Source organism: Cyphomyrmex costatus, unplaced genomic scaffold, assembly GCF_001594065.2.
Source record: "Cyphomyrmex costatus isolate MS0001 unplaced genomic scaffold, Ccosl1.0 scaffold239, whole genome shotgun sequence".
Taxonomy (NCBI): Eukaryota; Metazoa; Arthropoda; class Insecta; order Hymenoptera; family Formicidae; genus Cyphomyrmex; species Cyphomyrmex costatus.
The window spans coordinates 263,761-285,901 of NW_017276466.1; the positions used below are offsets into that span (position 1 = coordinate 263,761).

Here is a 22,141-nt window from a genome sequence, read left to right on the forward strand (position 1 = left end):
GGGGGGGCTAACTTCACGCGCGTTCTTCTTTTTTTGACATTTCTCATTATATCTTTGACTACCAAACGTCCGGAATGGACTACCAAACACCACCAAACAACCACCAAACGAATGGTAATGGTCATTTTTAGATTTGCAATAGTGGGGGGGCCAACTTCACATAGCCGGGTAGATGACGTCTGATATGGCATAAGTTGACTATAGAGTTATTAAAGTGAAAAATAATATTCATATTTTAAACTATTTTAATATATTATTATAAAATATTATAAAAATTAAAAGAATTGTTTCGATAGGTGCATTTAAAATAACACAAATTATTGTATTAGGTCTATTTAAAACAAAGAATATTACTAAATCTGAGTCATATAGTCCCTTGGAAAGATTACTTTAATAGCTTCATCTATTTATTTTTTAAAAACATTTACAAATACAAAAACAGATGAACAAAAACGAACTATTTAACTCTATTAAGGAAAAGCTACACTTACTATCTAACAAATTAAATACCTCAGACAATTACATATTTGTCTAAAATAAAAAGTTAAAGAATAAAAATGTACGGTATCATTTTTATTTGTGTGTATAATTTTTCGAAAATATAACTTTTTAAAGAGAAGCGTTCTCATCGAGATATCATGGGTAACTGAGCGACAGTCTTTGCTGCGTGCTCAGACACGTTTAAGCACGCGTGTCTCCAGTATTTTATTTTCGACGTACATTCGGTTAATCTATCTCTTATAGTCTACTAATCCTAGTTAATGTCAAAAATTGTGGGTAGTGTGAAGAAGCATATCCAGGTAATAAAAGATAGTAAGAGAAATTAAACTTTGTGTTAAATAATAATACAGAATATTTAACACAAAATGTGTAAAGGGCCATATTCGATCAAAGTAAGTTTTAATGCCTAATAATTTAGTGCCTATTGTGTAAATTTTTTACAATTTTTAATTTAAACGAATTATACCTCGATTAATGTCCGTTGATTTTTCACTTACATTTTTATTTACAGTGTCTAAAAAAAGGATGTTCTTTCTATATATGTATATTATTAGTTACAATAATTGATATCATCACAACAATGTTGATTGAATTAGCAAGTCGCCCGCACGAAATTCGAAAGATTCCTGAGATAATATTTTTTGCAATAAATTATTTATAGTATTTTAAAGATGCTTATTATCATCAATAATAATAATGAATTGCTTATTATTAATTTAATTTGTAATATTTCGTACTTTAGCTTCAGTCTCAGACTGTGTTTTAAGATCGATAATAAAATCGACGTAAAGCTTTAATTCGAAAATTGTAAGAATTTACACAGTGTAACATTAGGCACTGACAATCTTGACTGAGTATGACTTTCTTCACTCTTAAGTTGAACATTTCTCGATCCATTTTTTACTTAATATAGAATATATTAATGAAAAAAAAAATAAGAAAATTTTAAAGTAGTTTATTGAAGCAACGATGTATGGAAATAGTCTCTTATGTGTAATAAACTTGCTCTCCCCTTTCTGAAATATTCTAAATTAATAATAAATTAATATTAATAATAAATGAACTAAATTAATAATAAATAAATTATAAAAAATGAATTAATTAATAAAAATTGCTCATGTAGAGAGTACTCACCGAATAATGTGAAATCGATCGGTTCACCCACGTAATCTCGCCGTTCCTGGATGGAGCTGAAATTATTTTTTTCGATGTATGAAAAAAATTTGACCGGGAAATACCATGCTGTGGCATCGGAAGTTTGCGCGCGAATTAAATTTCCGAGTAACCCATATACTGACGTAAAATAAGGTCGATGTTCCGGTGGCGCTCCTCTGCAGAGAGAAAAATCCACGCGACCAGCTGAAGTTTTAATAGCGTCGAGTTACAACAGGATATCTTTATAAGAAAACGGAAGTTTCGCTCGCGCGAGTGGAGCTTTTCTGCGGGGATGACGGAACGCAGGGAGAGGGACAGCTTTGTGCCTGGCCCCGCGAGGGTTTCCGATTTTATCCTCCTCCCCCGCGGAGAGAACCGCCATCAATTAAAAAGAAGAAATGCCATTGGTGTTCGAAAGCGGTATTTCAAGCGTTTCAATTCACGGGCTAATACGAAAAGCGGTAGACGTTATTTGAAAATCATGAGAGGCCGCCGTTTATCTTTATCCGTCAAAGAGAGAGAGAGAGAGAGAGAGAATGAGAAAGAAGATGAAGAAGAGGAGGAAAAATAGAGAAACCGCCATAAATTAAAACAATGAAATGTGATTTACTTCAAAATGATATTTTTAGCAGCCGTATTTGTAGACTAACTGTAAAAATAGTAGGCGCTATTTTTAAAAACGGTGAAAGTGATATACCGATCAGTTGCGTTTTCCGGAGAAGACTATCATAAATCACAAGAAACGTACGATGTTTGGAAATGTTTAAATTCTTCCTATAACACACACGAGAATGTAACTGACATTTCTGTAACTCGCAAAGAGATAATAACGGTATTAATGCTGATGCTAGCGATTTACTGGAGGAGTCTCATCGGTGAAACCCCGACTAATCTTTTGCAAAGTTTTCACAATTCTCAAATAAGGATTGTTGCACGTTTCGTTGTTCACCGGTTCCACTCTGATATACCCAATTTTTCCTTATGCTGTTTTCGTTTATAACTTTTTATTTTTCATTAATAAAGGTACCTACTTGGTTTTGCTCCTTAATATATAATACGTATCTAGGCGTTTCTATACTGAAAAAATTCTTTATAATATGTTTTCATTTTTATGGAAGTTACCGAATGAACGGTTTGCTAAAGTATCTAAAAAAAATTTAGCTATACAAAGAAAACGTACTACACGCAAGTACTAATTACTTATTTCAAGTATTTTAAAAGTTCATGCAACCGCAAACCTATTATAAGTTCGTCAAGCATCAAAATACCCCTGTGAAGCTAGCCCCCATTATTTAAAAAAATAATTTTTTTTGAGAGTTCTAAATAGATTTCCAATAGTTCCAGAGTTCCTGATAGGTTTAAAAAATAGTTCTGACCATTAAAGCCATAAAAACGCGATTTAAAAAATGGGGGGCTAACTTCACGAGTTCTGGGTAGCCCCCGTCGAGTTCTGTCGAAAATCCTAATGACAAAAATTCGTAAAATTTGAACTGCAAAAGTTACGAGCGATTATAGGTGTCCATTTTCCAATCTGGAAGATTAAAAAATTTTTTTGAAGGATTTTGACAGTTTTGTCGAGAGTTCTGGATAGCCCCCACAGAGTTCTATAAAATATCTTAATGAGAAAATTGATTAAAAATAACACTTTCAAAGTTATGGCTGTTTTTTAGATGACAATTTCTGGTTCTTCAATGACGTTTTTTTTACTTTCTCGAACGGAACTATTTTTTTTAAACCTATCAGGAACTCTGGAACTATCTAAATCTATCCAGAACTCTAAAAAAAAATAATATTTTTCGAAAATGGGGGGCTGCGTGAAATTAGCTCCCCATTTTTTAAATCGCGTTTTTATGGCTTTAATGGCCAGAACTATTTTTTAAACCTATCAGGAACTCTGGAACTATTGGAAATCTATTCAGAACTCTCAAAAAAAGTTATTTTTTTAAATAATGGGGGGCTAGCTTCACAGGGGTCATCAAAATATATTCCGAATCCTAGTATAAGTTTAATACTTTAATCAAGATTATTAAATTAAAATTGACAAAATATTCTTTGTTAGATAACTATTACTGAAAAAGGAAGAAAAATAAATTGAGTAATTATTTTTCTTAGCAACAGAACGATATTTTTTTTGTGTGTAGATACAGATTTATTCAAATAATTTTGTTGAATTATCTAAATGTAATTATGTAAGACATTCAAACTGAGTGCTGGAATGTCAAAGTTTCTGCACTGCTCATCATGTTGAGTTTCCTAATTATTTTGAAAGTCCAACGAAATTCTTTTCAGAACTGTATATTTAAATTTTTGAATATTTCAACAAAATCTTTCCGTGTATAGTACAAGCAATCAAATTGGGTACCATACTCAAATACACACAACAAGGTGTCAAGAAAACTTTCTCTCGCAATGCAAAACATTCAAAGCAACGTGTTTCTTTCCACGATTTTCATAGTGGCGAGTCTAACTGACGGTACCTGTCGGGGTGCTCTTGTAAGCTTTGACAGGCTTGACTGGTCGAAGTCAAAAATAAGCCGCCTGCCGGTGCGCCATCGATGATTCCGCGCTTCCGGGGCCGCGGCTCAGATTCGGTACCCCCTTTCGCCCCCCCCCCCCCTCGTTCGCGCGAAAGTGTCGGCTTGAGTTCATTAGCCGCGCCGCCGGCGCTGCAGGGACGGCAGCCAGCGGTGTGGTAGAACCGAGTGCTCCTCGTACTTCTTCGACGGTACAATCGATGTCGAAATAGAGTGTTGTAACTAGTAGACGCCGATACAGCGCTGACCATCACCGTGTCGATGACCCGGTGGAGGCGTGCCAACCACCATCCTGCCCGATCCGCGGGAGCCTCCACGTCCATCCTCCCCTCCGTTCCCCTTTCTGCATTTTTCGCCGTTTGCTTCTTCACGAAATTTTCGCGGAGCGGACCAGAAATCCTCGCGGGGGATGGACCTCCTGTCGCCGCCGATCGTCGATCGTCCTCACGCGTGGTGTCGAGTCGGATTTTTCGTAAAAGCGACCGACCGAACCGTCGCTTTTCAACGGCGTGGTTTTCACGTGGTCGCGAGCATATCGATTCCCGGGACGGAGGCGGCAGATCGGATTCTGCGCCCTTTTCCCTTTTACCTCTCCTCCCCCGCCCTTCCGCGTCCCTTCCACTCTCTTGCGTCGCGCGCCGTTCTTCTACCACCTTCCTCTCGTCCCGTAAACGCGAGGATATTTACGGCGAATTATACGATTCCGCTTTTTTTACGCGGACGATTCGCGGCATCGTTTTGATTGTAGGAACGGGGAAGAGGGAAAAGAGGAGGGTAGCGAACGCGGATTCTTTTGTACGTTTCCTTCAGCAATTTATACATCGCAGAAAAATTTAAGCGATCGATCGGACCAGTTTCTCTCTCTCTCTCTCTCTCTCTCTCTCCTCTCTCTCCTCTCTCCTTTCCTCTCCCCTCATCTCGTGGAACGTCATGGACCTACAGCCTACATGCGCGAATAATAACCTCTGGCCGCGTGGCTCGTTATGTAATCCCTCTTTTGCTAGGTCTGGCGGATTGATAAAGATAAGCGGGTCGCACGAACTTTTGGGCCAATTGGTCGATTGTCCAAGCACAGTTACCTTTCCTCGATGAACACGTCGATTACATAAGTCGCGACTTGATGAAGTGCTCCGTTTTGGGATTCAATACGACACATAAAATAGCTCTAATGAATATTATAATACAATAAATAAAAATATTATAACGTTTTAATAAATGTGGAATTCTAATAATTCAGCTTCACACATTCTGGAAAATGAGAGGGAAAAGAGATTGATGATAACGAAGTCCAACATTAGGAATAATGACGCGATACGATAGATTGTTACGTTTGGGAAATTATTTAATTTATCTCGATCATTTTCTTGAATGTTTCTGTTGTTTATATCATAGAATTTTATAGCATAGAATTTTGTGAAATTTTCCGTTATGCATCGAGGATATAGCGACTGATTACGTTAATTTCTTTTCCAGGTTTACTATGCGAAGAAGAAGAGGAGGGCACAGCAAATGCAAGGGGAAGATGGCTCGCATAAGAAAGAGAGGAAACTCTACAACGATGGCTGGGACGACGATAATCATGATTATATCATCAAGAATGGGGAAAAGTTCCTCGATCGATACGAGATCGATTCTTTAATAGGTAAGATAAAAAGAAGACAACAAGCAGTATCGGGTTAACTATTATTTAACGGATAAATACAATATCGTGATGATTTTTTCCGATGATGTAATCGATAATTTTTTACTTCTCGAATATATGTATTTTTTAAATACATAATAAATAAAATAATATGTTGTTTTTAACAACTTGTTTAATAAAAACGTTACATTTATTCGAATTGATTTTTATTTATTTAAGTTAAATTTATGCTACTTATTCAATGTACTTATTATACGTCTCCTGTTTACAGGTAAAGGCAGTTTTGGCCAAGTAGTGAAAGCATTCGACCACGAAGAGCAAACGCAAGTGGCAATAAAAATCATCAAGAACAAGAAGCCTTTTCTTAATCAAGCGCAAATTGAAGTTAGGCTATTGGAAATGATGAACAGAGCGGATACCGACAACAAGTATTATATAGGTATGTCAGTACAAACTATGCGCTACGGTTAGATACCGTGCGACGCGACGCCAAACGCCTTCTCTCTTTCTGATTACAGTTAAACTGAAGAGGCATTTTATGTGGCGAAATCACTTATGTCTGGTATTCGAACTGCTATCGTATAATCTATATGACCTACTTAGAAATACGAATTTCCGAGGAGTGTCATTGAACTTGACAAGAAAGTTTGCACAGCAACTGTGTACTGCCCTCTTGTTCCTGTCTACGCCGGAATTGAACATCATTCACTGTGATCTGAAACCTGAAAACATCCTTTTGTGCAATCCCAAACGAAGTGCGATAAAAATAGTCGACTTTGGTAGCTCGTGTCAACTTGGACAAAGAGTGGGTGTCTTAGAAAGCGCTAATTAGCGCACATTCGCTTTTACTCTGTTGGTCCTTTTCATATGCCTTTCCTTCTTTCTTTTTGCCTTTGCAGATATATCAATATATCCAGTCCAGGTTCTACAGATCTCCGGAAGTCCTGTTAGGAATACCTTATGACCTCGCGATAGACATGTGGAGCCTGGGATGTATTTTAGTAGAAATGCACACGGGAGAACCTCTGTTTAGTGGGGCCAACGAGGTAAAGAATGATCATTATACAAATTCTTTCTAATCGTTCGATTTGTAGGTCTCGATAATTAATTACTAGTACGAGACGCTACTGTATTAAGATATATTCACAAAAAGTTTATCTGATTGGAAAGTGCATGTTACCTTCGATATAATGTAGATCTCTGTTTGGCAACATAAGAAATTTCTCTTATAATTTGTAGGTCGATCAAATGAACAAAATCGTAGAAGTACTAGGAATGCCGCCGAAACATATACTGGACCAAGCGCACAAGGCGCGGAAGTACTTTGACAAAGTCTCCACGGATGGCTCATACGTACTGAAAAAGTCCAAGGATGGTAAAAAATACAAACCTCCCGGCACGAGGCGCTTACACGATATTTTAGGTGTCGAAAGTGGTGGCCCCGGCGGCAGAAGAATGGGGGAGCCGGGCCATTCGATGTCCGATTATCTCAAGTTTAAGGACCTAATTGTACGAATGTTGGATTTCGATCCGAAGACACGGGTAACACCGTATTATGCACTTCAGCACAACTTCTTTAAGAGGACAGCCGATGAGGGGACCAACACGAACGTCGCTGCTGCCAATAGCGCGAGCACGAGTCCGGCAGTGGTGTCGATGAGCCAGGATCACGGTAAGTCCGATTAACCATTTAACGTTATCTCATTTTGCCGAATCACTGTGTAACATAGAGAAGAGAAGTACCGAATACGCATTTATGTGCTTCACATCTGAGTTTCTTCGAAGCTGACAGGTTTTCAATGTTGAATTGTCTCATCCATGCCCACGCCGTGTAATTCCGTGTCGCACGGTTATCACAATTCAAATAACGATAGCTGAAGTTGAAAACGTGTCAGGTTTGCATTGTCACAATAACTGTACCTTAAACGATTAATTGCAGCGAGAAATATGATCTTACTATCAAAGTATGGCTCTATGTCGCTTGATTTCATTCATCATTCATTATTAATATCATATTTGATTACTTCACCTAATGATACATTTAATCCATAGTTTCCTCTGAATCGGTCTTCTCAGCAAATGGGTGCCGCTATAGAAAGAAAAGTCATGACTTTTTTTTATTATTCGCTATCTATATAGATAGTTTTGTATAAATGTAATAATTAAGAGGCAGGTTAATATTTATAATTGCATTCACATGTTCTGTTCAGGCTACAATAGATTACTTGAGAGCTTACAGGAATTCCCAACGTTTGAAATCGTTTTTGCGGACGATTTAAAAGAGAAAAGATGCATTTGATCATGGCTAATGATATCTCTGAGCTGTTATTGACTATCTTTGAGTAATTGAACATAAGGTAGATATAAACAGAAACTCAAGACGGACAGTTCTATTGAGAGTTTAGGAAGGTTTTGATTTGTGCAGAAAATAAGTAATTCTCCATCTTTTTACAATCTTTTAAATCAATGTATTTTTAATTGTTATGTTTTTTTTTAACTGTGATTATCGAGTAATTATTAGGTGATATCAAGACGATTCATTTGTTCTGTATTGTTCAAGGTTAATTATGCTGAAATACACTCGTAATTCCGCGATTAATCTTAATCCCCCTTTTTAATAGTACCTTTTATTTTCTGCGCAAACTAAGCGATACTTGTTGTTGCCCGTAGATATGATGGGGGGACAATACGTGGCTCGATGACTGTCGTATCCGCGGGGCGGCGACGACCTGTCCTAGGCCCCAACCCTAATCTTACTTACTAACATAAGTAAGTTCTGTATCTAACAAACAATCCTATACACGCTAAAAGACTAACGATGTCCCTAATAAATCATATCCTGGCCTCGAATGTATTGCGCGAAGCTTTGCTTGCTTGAAGGTATTCCCTTTTGGGACACGGATTGATATTGCTAGCCCGTGCCTCCATACTTTATCGACACGATGTATTAATACACGATGTATGATTATCGTCTACTGTGAGGTTAATTATTCATTAAAACACGAGACTGTCCTTTTTGATGAATATATCTTAGAACATAAGGACAAAAAAGAGAAAAAAGAAAATAGCATCATGTCACTGCTGGAATATGTTTCCTTTTGTTGTTTTTCGTGTTGTTTTTGCTGTGACTTTAAAAATGACAAATTATTTTACACGAATGTTATACGGGTTGATTATTGCAGAACATATTCCAACTAAAAGTATTGCATCTGTGTTAAGCGAATTTCTGTTTTTGTAGAAAAGTCTCTCATATCATTGTCTTCTAGTTTTTTTGTGCATGCTTTAGCTGCTTGCATCGTGCACTTTACAAGTGCAATGCTGTAAATGGGACATGAAGTTGTAAAGTTTCTGTGAAATAAGTCTTGTCCATATCAGTAATATATATATATACATATATGCATTTACTATTATATACCCCTCTTTCTTAAGTTTGCCTAATGTAAAACCCTAATTGCACATTAACTTATTACGTATATAATTAAGAGAAGATTATGATACAAATCGATTATGCCGATAAACAATTCAATATAATTACTTGAATAATTTTGGCAAATCATTGTTTAAGTGTACACTTTGCGGTAAATAAAGTGCATAGAAACTTTATATAGAAATTAAGATCAACAATTTCATAATTTATCACGTGTCAAATATTTGTTCAATTAACTTACATAAATTTATGAGAATGGGAAAAAAGTAATAATATTCGATATTTATCTAACATGCACAGAATATGTCGTCACGCTCTTACGAATGTGCGTGAAAAAAGGTAGCGGTGGAGATTATTGCCTGCAAATGTCCCTGTAGACGTTTGAAATTTTATTTATCTTTATTCCCATATTAGTGATTATTCGATTGTAAGAGCTAGAGCGATTTTCGTGGATGATTATGGCATTAGTGTGTATATATATATATATCTATATATATATCTATATCGCGAGAAAATGCTATCTTACTTCCTTTATTGACTTTTTTTTTCGATGTCCCAGGACTGGTAACCATGTCGGGACAGGGCAGCAGCAGCAGCAGCGGCGGCGGTAGTCTGCAGCAGATGCAAGCATCAAGTCTCCCTGGTGGTGGCTATCAGCCCATGGACTGTGAGTCCTCGCCCCGTCACACGGGCAGTCGACGTGCCATAACAACGGGCTACCCATCAACGTCGGCCACTGGGGTGCCCACGTCCGCCCCGATGTCCATGCAATCCATGGACAGCTCCCTGATACAGAGCTCTCTTGGATCGTACAATAGCCTAATTATTCCTGGTATACCCCATCTACCTGCGATGATGACCTCACCAATGATTCAGCAGCCGAACTTCTACAACTACGGCTACTCAGCTACTGATACACACGGTATGGTGAGACAGCCGTCAACGGTGTCGTCCGGTAACCAGCGAGATCCAGAGAGAGAAGATAGTCCAATGGTCGGGGTATGCGTCCAACAGAGCCCAGTCGCTATCCACTAAAGTGGCAGAAGGGACAACTGACAGTGGACAATACAGCTTGTCGCGAACGCAAAACCGTGAAGAAAATGAAATAGCTAATTTACGGAGACGGCATGCCTTGAATGATGTTATCGTAGCATTAATGAAAAAATGGTAAGAGAACGGAAAAATGGCATGTACACATCTTGAAAGTCGTTCCCCGATGCTGCTTTCTCACCACAGAGTCAAAAGAAAACAAGAAAAAACATCACGGTGTCGCGATTAGCCTTAACTTCGGCAGTGAATTCAAGAAATTTTTCGGACACGTTGGTTTGGCTGAACAATTCTGAAAAATACAAACGAAATTTCCCGGAAAATCCAAGAAATAACCACAAGTCACAAAGCCCAAATCTCTCTGTATAACAAGAGATCATAGAAACAAAAAAAAAAAGATATATCCTAAGCTCGGCGGCGTTAACGACTATATGAGAAATTCAACGAGTAGAAGAAACTGCGATGGAAGGAAAAAGAGAGGAAAAAGTGAGAGGAAACCTCTATTTCTGTTATGTTGCTGAATTTTCATATTTTTTATTAAGCTGACTGGTCCTATGTTGAAAGTGGGTATATGTGTAACACGGAAGATTGACGAAAGCTTCGAGCATGGACAGACAGTAATGGTCTAGTGAGGATGAACCCAGCTGGCCTCTCGGGTCCTGCCCGATTTCCACAGACACTTTTAGCAGTTTTTACCAAAAACGGCTAAGCGGAAAACTTTCGGCAACCAAACTGTGTGGCCTAGAGAGCGAAAAAGTGATAATTACTATTATTACCGCGTAAAAAAAGATGGAAAAAGTAAGAATTACCAATGTAAGCATGTACTCAAATAGAGTTTTATACACAATGTCACGAATGTAAACGGTTTAGCAAGTACTTGCGAGCAACAAACAGTCGCGTCGACTGCTAGTTATTTGTACAATACACTTAGGTGAATGATAAGAGTGCAGCTTTAGGGTTTAGCTTTTAAGTATGAGGAGGTTTAAATACACACGTACACAAACATTGTAAACTCGAATCTTTTATTTACTTTAATGGAAGACAAGAATGTTGCAAACGTCAGTTTGTTGTCGAACAAGGACTTTAAACAAACGAGGTTTGCGCGGCTTAACAACAATACATATTTATACATAAAAAAAAAACAGTAATAAGAAAGTTAAAAAGCAGCATACACGTAAGATCGAGATCAAGAATGGTATAATCATACAAAGAACTTAGATACTTTATAATAAACAATACACGTACTCGCATACACATGTTTCCAACGCCAATCGTCATTGATTTTTGCCGTTTTGCCCCGATGGTCGCTGCGCTTATGTCATTCGCACCAATCGTAATATAGCCCTTTTATTTATGTAGAGGACTCTACTTTTTTATTCGGCCAAATATTTTAAATTTTGATTTAAAAAATGTGATTTTTTTTATTATTTATGTATTGTAAGACTAGATGACGAACAAAAATAGAAACGTAATAATTTCTTTCTTATTACCATCAATCATATTTTGTCATGAAACTACCAATTGTAAGTGTAGTATAGTACCTGAAGGCAGACCACGAAAATGCAACCATAATCCCTATACCACCCAGATGTTACAAAAGAAAAAAAGATATGACTTTTAATAGAAAATAATAATGATATATGCTGTAAAGAGAAAGAAATCTTAAAGAATTATGCATGTTGCTTTTCTGTAATCACGATAGCAAAATATGAAAATACCAAGTCTGTTTATAAGGTATGTTTTATATATTTGCGGCTTTTTATACTCTTCCATACAAAGAAAATGATATAAACGGAGACTAAGATTTGAAGAATAATTTATCTTTATTATATCATTTATCTCATTATATTTATTACATTATATATGGTACAATGGTGTGTAATAAATTTTTTTTTGTTGATGGATCTTTACCGATTTACCAAACTTTACTTATTAAATTATTTTAAGACGTTCTATGTCTATAATTTTAATTGTCTTTTTGTAGTCTCCGATAAACGTGTGAAGCTACGTGTATAATTCCCAATATAACCGTCATCTTTAACGTTTTAATTGCGATACCTTTTTTGTACGAAAATTTTAATGCGTAAATATAAAGCAGCGGCAAAACAATTTCGTCTGCATGACTGCGACTGTTGTCAAAAGAGCTTGGCCAAAAAAAAGGTATTAGACGACCAAGAGAATTCTTACAATGTATATATATTTTCTGGAAAAATAACGAGTCTCACTGTGAAATTTAGATTTGAATTCTTGTTGTATTAGTTGTAAATATATGAGAAATATAAGATACTTTCGAGTAGCTGAGAAAAGTCTAACGTTTCACAAGCCATTCGATCTGCTAAGAATCATTTTATTCCTGCGGCCTTTCGAATGATTTGTATATTTTTATACACCTGCAATACAAGAACATTTGCAGATACGATTTAATGAGATATACACGAGACATTCTATATTACAACTCAGATGTTGAAGTTTGTTATACTCGAATTTATAATAAGTTACCGAACGAAAACAAATTTTCTAACAATATCTAATAATATATAAATCACCAATGGACAAATAGGAATACGAAACCCACTGACACTTGTATCATAAATGTTTTTATATCGCATTGAGATTTACGGCAATCGGTGCTTAAGATACATTAAATTTCAAGAGTCGTAATGAGTCTGTGTTGTGATTAGATAGCTCGAAAGCAATGCTTAAAATAGATAGATTCACTATGACATAAATAAAATACCTAAAGAGAGAAGAGAGCAGCTCTCCGAAAAATCGTCTAAAAGAAAGAAAGAGGAAACGTAAAACGGGATATGTCGCACCTTACCTCAATGACCTTTTTATATAATTTCCGCAGTTGAAGTTGTACAGAATATGATTTGTTAGGTGTAGAGAGATTAAACGGCGGGACGTTTAGGATTTTCTGTGATAAATTCTGGGCGTCCTCGCAAATAATACCTTGTTGAACGGCAAAAATCAGTACGCTCTATAAGTATAGACAATGTGCGACGTATATATATATATATGTATATGTGTGTAAAAAATATATGTATGTAATATATAATATGTATAATATTACGTGTATATATTATATATAATATTATATATTATGCATATATATATTATATATATATATATATAACATATATGTATAAATATATCGCGTGCCCTCTTCCGAATTCATCTTGTTACACGCTGTGCTCACTAGTCCCACAAACAACGGTGTTCACAATATTCTCAGAAAGATACGCCATTCGGTAACTTCTGTACATTCGGACTTACTTTTTATTTGTCCGGGAACTCGAATCATTTCGCCGATTGTGCTTCAGTGTAACGACGATCAGGATGATTACGCGTGAAACGATATCTTATATCAGGATGGCTCGTACGAAGACACTCGGTACCGGTCTTTCTCCGTCGGAGAGAGGTGTGCAACCCCCCACGACGGACTCCTGGGCACAGCGCCGTGTTTGATAATGCATCGAAGCGCATCGTTCTCCTTTCGACGATATTGTTGATTTTAACTGGATGATTATTATTATCATTTATCTGTAGCAATGTGATTGGATCGGTTAACGGCCTGCCAAGAAAAAACGCGTGACCGGTGCATAACTTTTAAACTATCCGCTGCAAATTGCGACGATAAAAATATACGCTGGAGTCGCAATTATATCAATTAACGGCCATGTCGACAATTGCTTGGCATTCTCGAGATATATACCTTCTATCAAGACCTATAGGATCCTGAGATAAAGACCTGTAAGATGGATCTAACGCAGCAACGTAGTACTGTTTGGCGATCATTATACTAACACTATGAAAACTGTTTATTTTCAGATAGCAAACTGATGTTATTTTTCGTCGTATTTTGATACCAAAATGACATTAAAAACCTTATTTTCACGTCAAAATGACGACAAATAACGTCCTCTTGCTATCTGAATTGGCGTGAAAGAGAAGATCAATCAAAGTCGTTTCGAAGTCGTTTTCTTCTTCCTACCAACCGCATAGACTCCTTAAAAACTGATCTTCGAAAATGTGTGCTGCACGAGAAAATACCGAAGGCCGGTCGAGTCTTGTTCCATAACACGGCCGGAATTTCTTCCACACAACGCAAAAAAGCCACTAATGAGATTCGCGTAAAAGTTATACCAGTCGCTCTTCTCCTTGGCAGACCGTGAGTTTTTCAGCGAAGCTAAAGGACACACCGCCGGCGTCCAGAACAAGTTTAGGGTGAATTTTTTTAGCCGCGGTAGGGTACGATTCTCGAATCGGGAGAAATAGCAATTTTAAATGGTGAACGTGTAAGACGCTAATTGAACATGCGAGGCGAGGTAAACGAGCTGTGCGAGATAGAAAATGTTTTCGTTTGCGCGAAAGAGAGAGAGAGAAAGAGAAAGAAAGAGAGAAAGAAAGAAAGAACGAGAGAAAGTGGGACGCGGTGAGGAGTACATTTCAAAATCGCATGTACAACAGCCTCTCCCAATGGGGAAAAAGGAAGTACGGCGAACAGGATGAGAGAACTTCCCTTAGGATTTCTTTCGCTTTCCGACATGCGCGCTTTATTTCGAGTTTGAGAGCCACACCGTCTCGGGATGAATTTGTCCACTTCATTCAGCTGTCGCAAAATGCAAAGTATTTAAGCCAATTAGCAGACAACAGAGATGTATACATTTAATAGTATAAGAATCAGCCGCAATTCCATGTTCCGAATGATCACTGCGTACGCACACGCATGCACATACGCATGTACACATACATATATATGTGTATGTATGTGTGTATTTTTTTTTTTACATAAAATGTTAAAGAGAGTGATTGATTTACAGAACGATCATGTGTGAGAGAGAGAGGGGGGGGGGGGAGAAGATAACGAACCGCATTGTATTTTAATCGTTATTTATCTTAGCCGACTCGTATATGCGACGTTTTTACGAGCATTGCTCGCATGTTTTTAAACGTTTGTAGCGCGGAAGCGATTTTTCGACGAATTTTCTTGATCATCTGTTGCCCAGCCCAGCCTCAGCCCCCAGCTGATTCATTAAGATGAAAAGAAATAATTAACTCTGCATGAAGGCAAATCAACTTATATCTACAGCGTGTACACATTGTCATAATATTATTATGATTATTATGATTATTATAATTATTATCATATATAATAATGTAATTTTATAATCACTCGCGCCCCTCTTGTTATCATTCAATTTTCGCCTTTCACGCATCTTGGAGTAGTTCGATTATTTTGAAGTTTTGTAACATAGAAAGTTATTTATTCCTCTGTTTTCAAGAAGAAAAAGATCGTATTATTGAAATTCATATTTGTGTGTACAATGAAGATTTTGAAATGTCAACGAATAATTTGGGCAATGGAGGATTAACATACCTCTTAATTTTCGATCGCGTGTAACTCATTAGTATGTCGATCGGTACTTTCTGTAGCCGCGAGAAATCTTTCTTCCGTGTTCTTTAAAACTTTCCACGATTTTTACGTTTTATCTTTTGCAAATCTAGCGCGGGATGCACGTACGGCCTTTGAAAAAGTCCCGTACGAGGTGTGCCTGCGGAAAACAATTACGAGATCTCTTTGGAACATGTTTTTGCGGCAGAAGTAAAGTAACCTAAGTTTCCTAACGTCACGAGTAAAAGCATTGTGTTCAGAAACAAATATAACTATAATACGACTGACAGAGAAAGAGAGAAAGAGGCATCGCGTAAGCGTCCTTTGAGAACCGAGCATGAAAGAGTGATAATATCTGATAATATATCTTGATGTCTCGTTCGGTATACACCTACCGGGACAAAAAATATAAAGGATGAATGGAATAAAGAATGAAAAGAAGAGAGAGAAAGAAAGAACGCGTGCTCATGCGAATGTATGCGGATATGTATGAGAGAGAGAGAGAGAGAGAGAGTCAATCGAACATGTGAATTAAGAAATAAAAACCGATTTATTAAGATGAGAAAAATAATTAACAAAACTCTATACCGGATGAAGGAAAATGAACTTGTATCTAACGTGTATACATTGTCATAACATTATTATGATGATTATTATAATTATTATTATATATAATAATGTAATTGAAAATTTGAAACGATATTACATAAGGTTAATAATAAACAAAAGCATCTTCACCTTCTGCTGTTACCTTTTCTTCCGTTGTCACCTTTTGCACCAATTCATCTTTGCGCGAGAACAAAAGAGAAAGAATAAGATGCATTCGCGATACGTATTTATAACGAACAGATTACTGAAATAGAAAAAGAAAATTAGCGACATATTATTGAATCAATTATTGGCTGATTTATACATATATCAATAAACGTCTTTTATGCTTCTTGATGACCTTGAAAAGATGTTAAATAATAATATTAATAAAATTTTCTATATATAGAGAAGTTATGTGTTTAATTAATAGTATTCCGAATATACGGAATGCCTTTGAAAAAACATGGTAGTGCTCCAATCAATCACTGCGGGGATTCGAATCGTGGCCTAATGCCTAAGATTTTTTAACGTCTTATCGACGATGCTATTATAATTATTATGACGATAGCGCCGATAGGTAATGAGAGTGGCGTTTTTTCAAGATTGTCGTTCCTATTGACTATCGCTAGTTAAAGATAGCGATAATCATCGATAAGACGTTAGAAAATCCTACTACTTACTAGTCTCCGAGTTTCCCCTACTAAGGAAAGAAACACTATCACTGTTAACATACTTTTTTTTCCTCATTTCTTCTAATTCTTAGAACTAGAAAAATATGCATTGCATGAACAGTTAGTTGAATCGAGATTAAAATTAAACTACGTTGTTAGAGAAAAGGGCATTTGAAACACAGCTCTTACAAATAGAGGTACGTAAAGTGTGTAAAAAGTGTATTCTCGAAAATTGAAACCGCAAAGGGATTTGAGTTTCGTATGAATTAAATTCTGTACTATATAAGAGACGAGGAAAAAGAATTTCTGTAAGATGATATAATAACTTTTTCATTGTTTTTTTATATTCAACATTCAATTTTATGACGTATTATATATTTGATCAGCTGATATTAATCAGCTGTTTATCAATCAATGTTTATAAAATTTGGCATTTGATCAAATATTAAAAATACTACTGTCAATTGTTGTTACTGTCTATTGCGATTATTCTGCATGATTGCATAGTGTATAGCATAAATAGGTAAATAATTACAAAAAATGTAAGTTGAGTAAACAATAATTGATGATATTATATATACACTACACTATACATGTACATATGTATATGTTTTATTACATATAAATTGCATTTTTTATAAGATAATTATTAATAAATATTCTGAACATTATCTGTTAATTAATAATTTATTAAAATAAAAATTATAAGATAACACACACAATACAAAAATACATATATGTATCAAATAATAAAAAATTAATTAAACTTTTATTAGATAATAATTAACCAGCTTTAGAAAATTCAATTATTTATAATATAATATGTAATATATATTTATAATTTGAATTTTATAAAAGTGAATATATGCAGTTGTTGTTAATAAAAATTTAATTAAGTATTCATAATTTTAGTAATTAAATGTGTGATATTAATAATAATATAAATATATTGAAAAATAAAATAACGAAATTGGATAGTTTATTATCGATTCGGTGATCACCACGAGAGAGCGATTTGATTATAGACAAGTGATTTCCGCCAGTTCCGTGAGAAGTCGCTATCGCGATGATTTTTAGCAGGGGAACATCAGACAACATGTCCGTCTCGCGGGAGAAGAAAGCGTGTCAATTATTAGTGCTTCAATTTTTTAGCGTTTATAACCGGACAAATGGCACCTATGTCGATCTAGCCGCACAAAATTAATCTACATCGTTGAGAAAGAGAAAATGAGTTTCTCTGTGAAGAAGACAGGCGGCAGAATGTGGCACGAGGCACGCAAGCAGGAAAAGAAGATCCGCGGTATGCTGGTCGATTACCGTCGCAGAGCGGAACGTAGAAGGGACTACTACGAGAAAATCGTAAGATACTGCGCAAAAATGTATGCAATGAATTTCTTCCTTCGTGTAGTTTAAAACGGATCGATGCACCACGAATTTTTTTTTTTCCTCTGTTTCTTAGTTAACCTTACTGTGTGTCTTTGTTTTATATTTAAAATATCATTGCGGACAGAAGTATTTCTTTGGTATATATAATGATTGTACGCTTTTGTTCCATTTAGAAATCAGATCCTACTCAGTTTCTGCAGCTCCATGGCAGACCATGCAAGATACATTTGGATCCAGCAATAGCTGCTGCAGGTGATAGTCCTGCAAACATGTAAGTTATCCAACATAAGGATCACTAATTGTGCTCGTTCATTAGTAGAAAATAATATATTTTATTATTAGGATGCCATGGCAAGGCAACGATGACAATCTTATAGATCGGTTTGATGTACGGGCACATTTAGATTGGATACCAGAACCGGTAGACACTATCGACGTTGATATTGCTCTGACAAGTGAAGACAGACATATCAACTATGAACGCTACCGTATAATTGTGCAAAATGAATTTTTAGGCGGTACATTGTTTCCCTTTTATTTGTTATACAAAAAATCATACTATTATATTAAGTTTGGTTCATCAACAAAGTTGGATGCTGCAAAAGATAAAAAGAAATCTGCTAATAATGCTGCCATCGGATATAATTATGAAACAGAAGAGCCAATACCCGAACCAGTAAAAACAGTAGACCCAGTTATATCAGAGGAGAAGGGAGATGATGAAGATAGCGATATAGATTTAGGTACCATTATTTACTTAATGCACTATTTAACACATTTTGATAAGGCATTTTGTATATAAACTAGTGATCGACTTAAATTCCTGTACATGAAAAAAAATTATATATTTATGTTTAGAAAAAAAATACGTGTATAAAATACATACATAACATTTATTATATATGTATATGTAATAAACTTTTTACTAGTTTTTATAAGTGATAGGTCAAAATCTCACTATATACAATACTCATTAAGTTTGGAAACACCCATGTTTTAGAGGCAAACATGACAGCGATCTATACATGTTTTTTATTTGAATATACGTCGGACAATTATTTCACAACATCGCAGCGCTCAAGGTTGAATTTCGCGTTCTGGTCTATTGTCATTCGTTTTGCAATGTCATGTATTTGTAAATACACAGCACAGGTTGTTTAATTGTAGTTTCATGGTTTCTGTTAGAGTGATAAACTGTTTGAGTTACAAGTTGATTTTAGACTCCATAAAAACTGTAAACACCACAATAGTCACCGAAAATGGCCTCAAAGATTTCGTATGAATCGCGCGTCAAAATAAAAATAATTGTCCGACATATTTTTGGCATGTACAAGCTTATAGGTATTCTAGATAAAAATGTTCATTGTAATTTAGATGTCTTATGATGTATTTAAATAAAAAAATATGTATAGATCGCTGTTTGGCTCTAAAACGTAGGGTATTTACAGAGGGTATTGTATATATGAATGCTTTGAAGTATTTAATTAAGCAATTAAAAGAAAAAATGGACTGATCAAAAATGCTTTAAAACATTATATTGACTATATTGTCTGTACTTTGTAATATTTGAACAACAAAAAACGATCTAATACATTTTTGGTTAATAATATATTAATGTACTTTCTGGAATACTACAAGAACAAATTTTTTAATGGTATACTATTTTTTTCAGACATATGCGTGGATGTATCTCAAATAGAGCCATCTCAGGCACATGAGATGAATTTAGTAGCTCAAAAATATGGACTTTTAGGTGCTGATTATTTTAGCTTTTTAACACAAGATTTTGAAGAAGCTGAAACCTTACGACAGGCTCGTAAGCAAGAAGAAGAGAAAGCTATGTACTCGGTAAATATTTGCAACACAATTCAAACAATATATTTTTATAACACATAATTTTATATATAGTATATATTATAATATACTATAATCAAATATCAGAAGACATTTCACATTAATGTAAATATTTAATATAAAATATGTAATAATTAATACGTTGAGAATGGCGAATAAGAGTCAATCTAAATCTGATAATATATTCTAATATTCTATATTGCGAAGAATATCACGTAATGTTTGGCGTTTCGTCATATCTCTTTATATAGAATCTCGATTTAATAACTTACACCGGCGTCTAAGGTAGGCTTCCACTACAATACCTTACTGATGAGTCCAGTAGTGGAAGCCGGGACGAAACGCCAAACATTACGTGATATTCTTCGCAATATAGAATATTAGAATATATTATCAGATTTAGATTGACTCTTATTCGCCATTCTCAACGTATTAATTATTGTTTATAAAAAGAGTCCTTTATTTCTTCAATTATTTGTTTATAAAATATGTTTTAATATTTATTTTTTATTTTATATAACAGGGTCGACGATCGCGTAGAGAAAGACGCGCATTCAGAGAAAAGAAGATGATAGGCCGTGTTATGAGTCCGCCTAGGTAATAATTCATTACTCTTCCACAAGCAAATATTATTTTACGTTATGCTTGTACAAATTCTGTTATCTTTGTCTCAGTTACGCAGCTAGAGAAAGCCCGGAATATAATCCTTATAGAAAGTCCTCTTCCAAGTCGCGATCGCGGTCGATATCACCTGTAAATACGGGACAGATTACTTACATCACAAGCTTCGGTGGAGAAGAAGAAACTCACAGTAGCACATCACATGTATCTTCGTCGAATTCAAGAAAAGTCAATTATTCGTATCTCAGACGGCGGAGATCAGATAGTCCTGCTTTCAATGATAGAACTGTTAGTAAAAAAATTTCCAAGTCCAGGTCAAGAAGCTGCTCACGTTCCGTTAGTAGGACCAAGTCGTATAGAACACGTGATAGGAAGCGGAGCGGATCTAGGATGAGGTAAGTTGCAAAAATAAAAACAAGAAAAATTAATGAATAATTCTTAACAAATGTTTTACTTTAATATACATATAGTATTCAATCTACTTTTGAGACTTTAACGGGAATTTTCTTTATGTGTTTCGCAGGTTATCTTCATATCCTATTATTAATTTGCTAATATAAAATGGACACGAAGATAATCCGCGAAGTGTATATATTTTTTATAGTATTTAATCTGTTTTATCTTAGATCTAGACGAACACGCTCGAGGCCTCGGAAGTATACAAGATCTCGTACAAGAAGTCGCTCCAGACGATCACGAACGCGAAGTAAATCACGGTCGCGTTGTAGAAGTATCAGCAGATCTCGATCGCGTTCAGTTTCTCGTTCGAGGTCTAGATCACGCTCGCATTTGAAGAGATCACGGAGTTCATCCTCTAGCAGCATATCAAAATCAAGATCAAGGTCTAAATCGCGTAACAGGAGTCATTCTAGAGACAGTTATCGAAAAATACGCTATTCGTTGTCAAAGTCAAGATCCAAGTCTCGCTCGAAATCTCCATCAAGATCCAGATCGAGAAGTCAATCTAGTTGTAAACGATCGCGAAGTGATGATAATAAGACGCCAGCACTGCCTAGGTGAAGATAGTACAGTTTTTTCCAAGAATTAAATCAATGTAACGTATTGAATAACTTATATATTTTACATACAGGTATTATGGCCGACGTGGAAAATCATCAAGTCTTGAACTAGAATTATCCGATAACGAAGAAAAGTCCAGTCCAGCAGCATCGAAGACGCCGATAAATACAAGCATGTAAGCATTTTATGAGCAGCAATTTTGATTTGTCACGCATTTTAAATTATCATGTATAGATCAGGAGACGCGGTAGTGTCTCCAGCCATGTTCAAAAACTGAGAGACACTACAAGTCTCTTA

At 35.7% G+C, this 22,141-nt stretch overlaps 2 protein-coding genes across 2 annotated transcripts in view; both read left to right on the forward strand.

The window, feature by feature from the left end:
* The window catches only part of mnb (minibrain), a 35,919-nt gene extending 24,234 nt beyond the window's left edge, over positions 1-11,685 (forward strand). Inside the window, exons 2-7 of the mRNA XM_018540220.1 lie at positions 5,664-5,832; positions 6,104-6,271; positions 6,351-6,637; positions 6,732-6,878; positions 7,072-7,504; positions 9,819-11,685. Coding sequence (XP_018395722.1) covers positions 5,664-5,832; positions 6,104-6,271; positions 6,351-6,637; positions 6,732-6,878; positions 7,072-7,504; positions 9,819-10,294 — 1,680 coding nt within the window. The 3' untranslated portion in view covers positions 10,295-11,685. The remainder of the gene's footprint in view (positions 1-5,663; positions 5,833-6,103; positions 6,272-6,350; positions 6,638-6,731; positions 6,879-7,071; positions 7,505-9,818) is intronic.
* A 6,369-nt stretch (positions 11,686-18,054) lies between these two features.
* On the forward strand, positions 18,055-22,034 carry LOC108774169 (CLK4-associating serine/arginine rich protein). Its single transcript, XM_018540209.1, has 8 exons — positions 18,055-18,322; positions 18,523-18,620; positions 18,692-19,092; positions 20,022-20,197; positions 20,727-20,800; positions 20,878-21,219; positions 21,451-21,840; positions 21,915-22,034. The coding sequence occupies exons 1-8, from the start codon at positions 18,191-18,193 to the stop codon at positions 22,021-22,023; spliced, it is 1,722 nt and encodes a 573-aa protein (XP_018395711.1). The 5' UTR covers positions 18,055-18,190; the 3' UTR covers positions 22,024-22,034.
* The last annotated feature ends 107 nt before the right edge of the window (positions 22,035-22,141 follow it).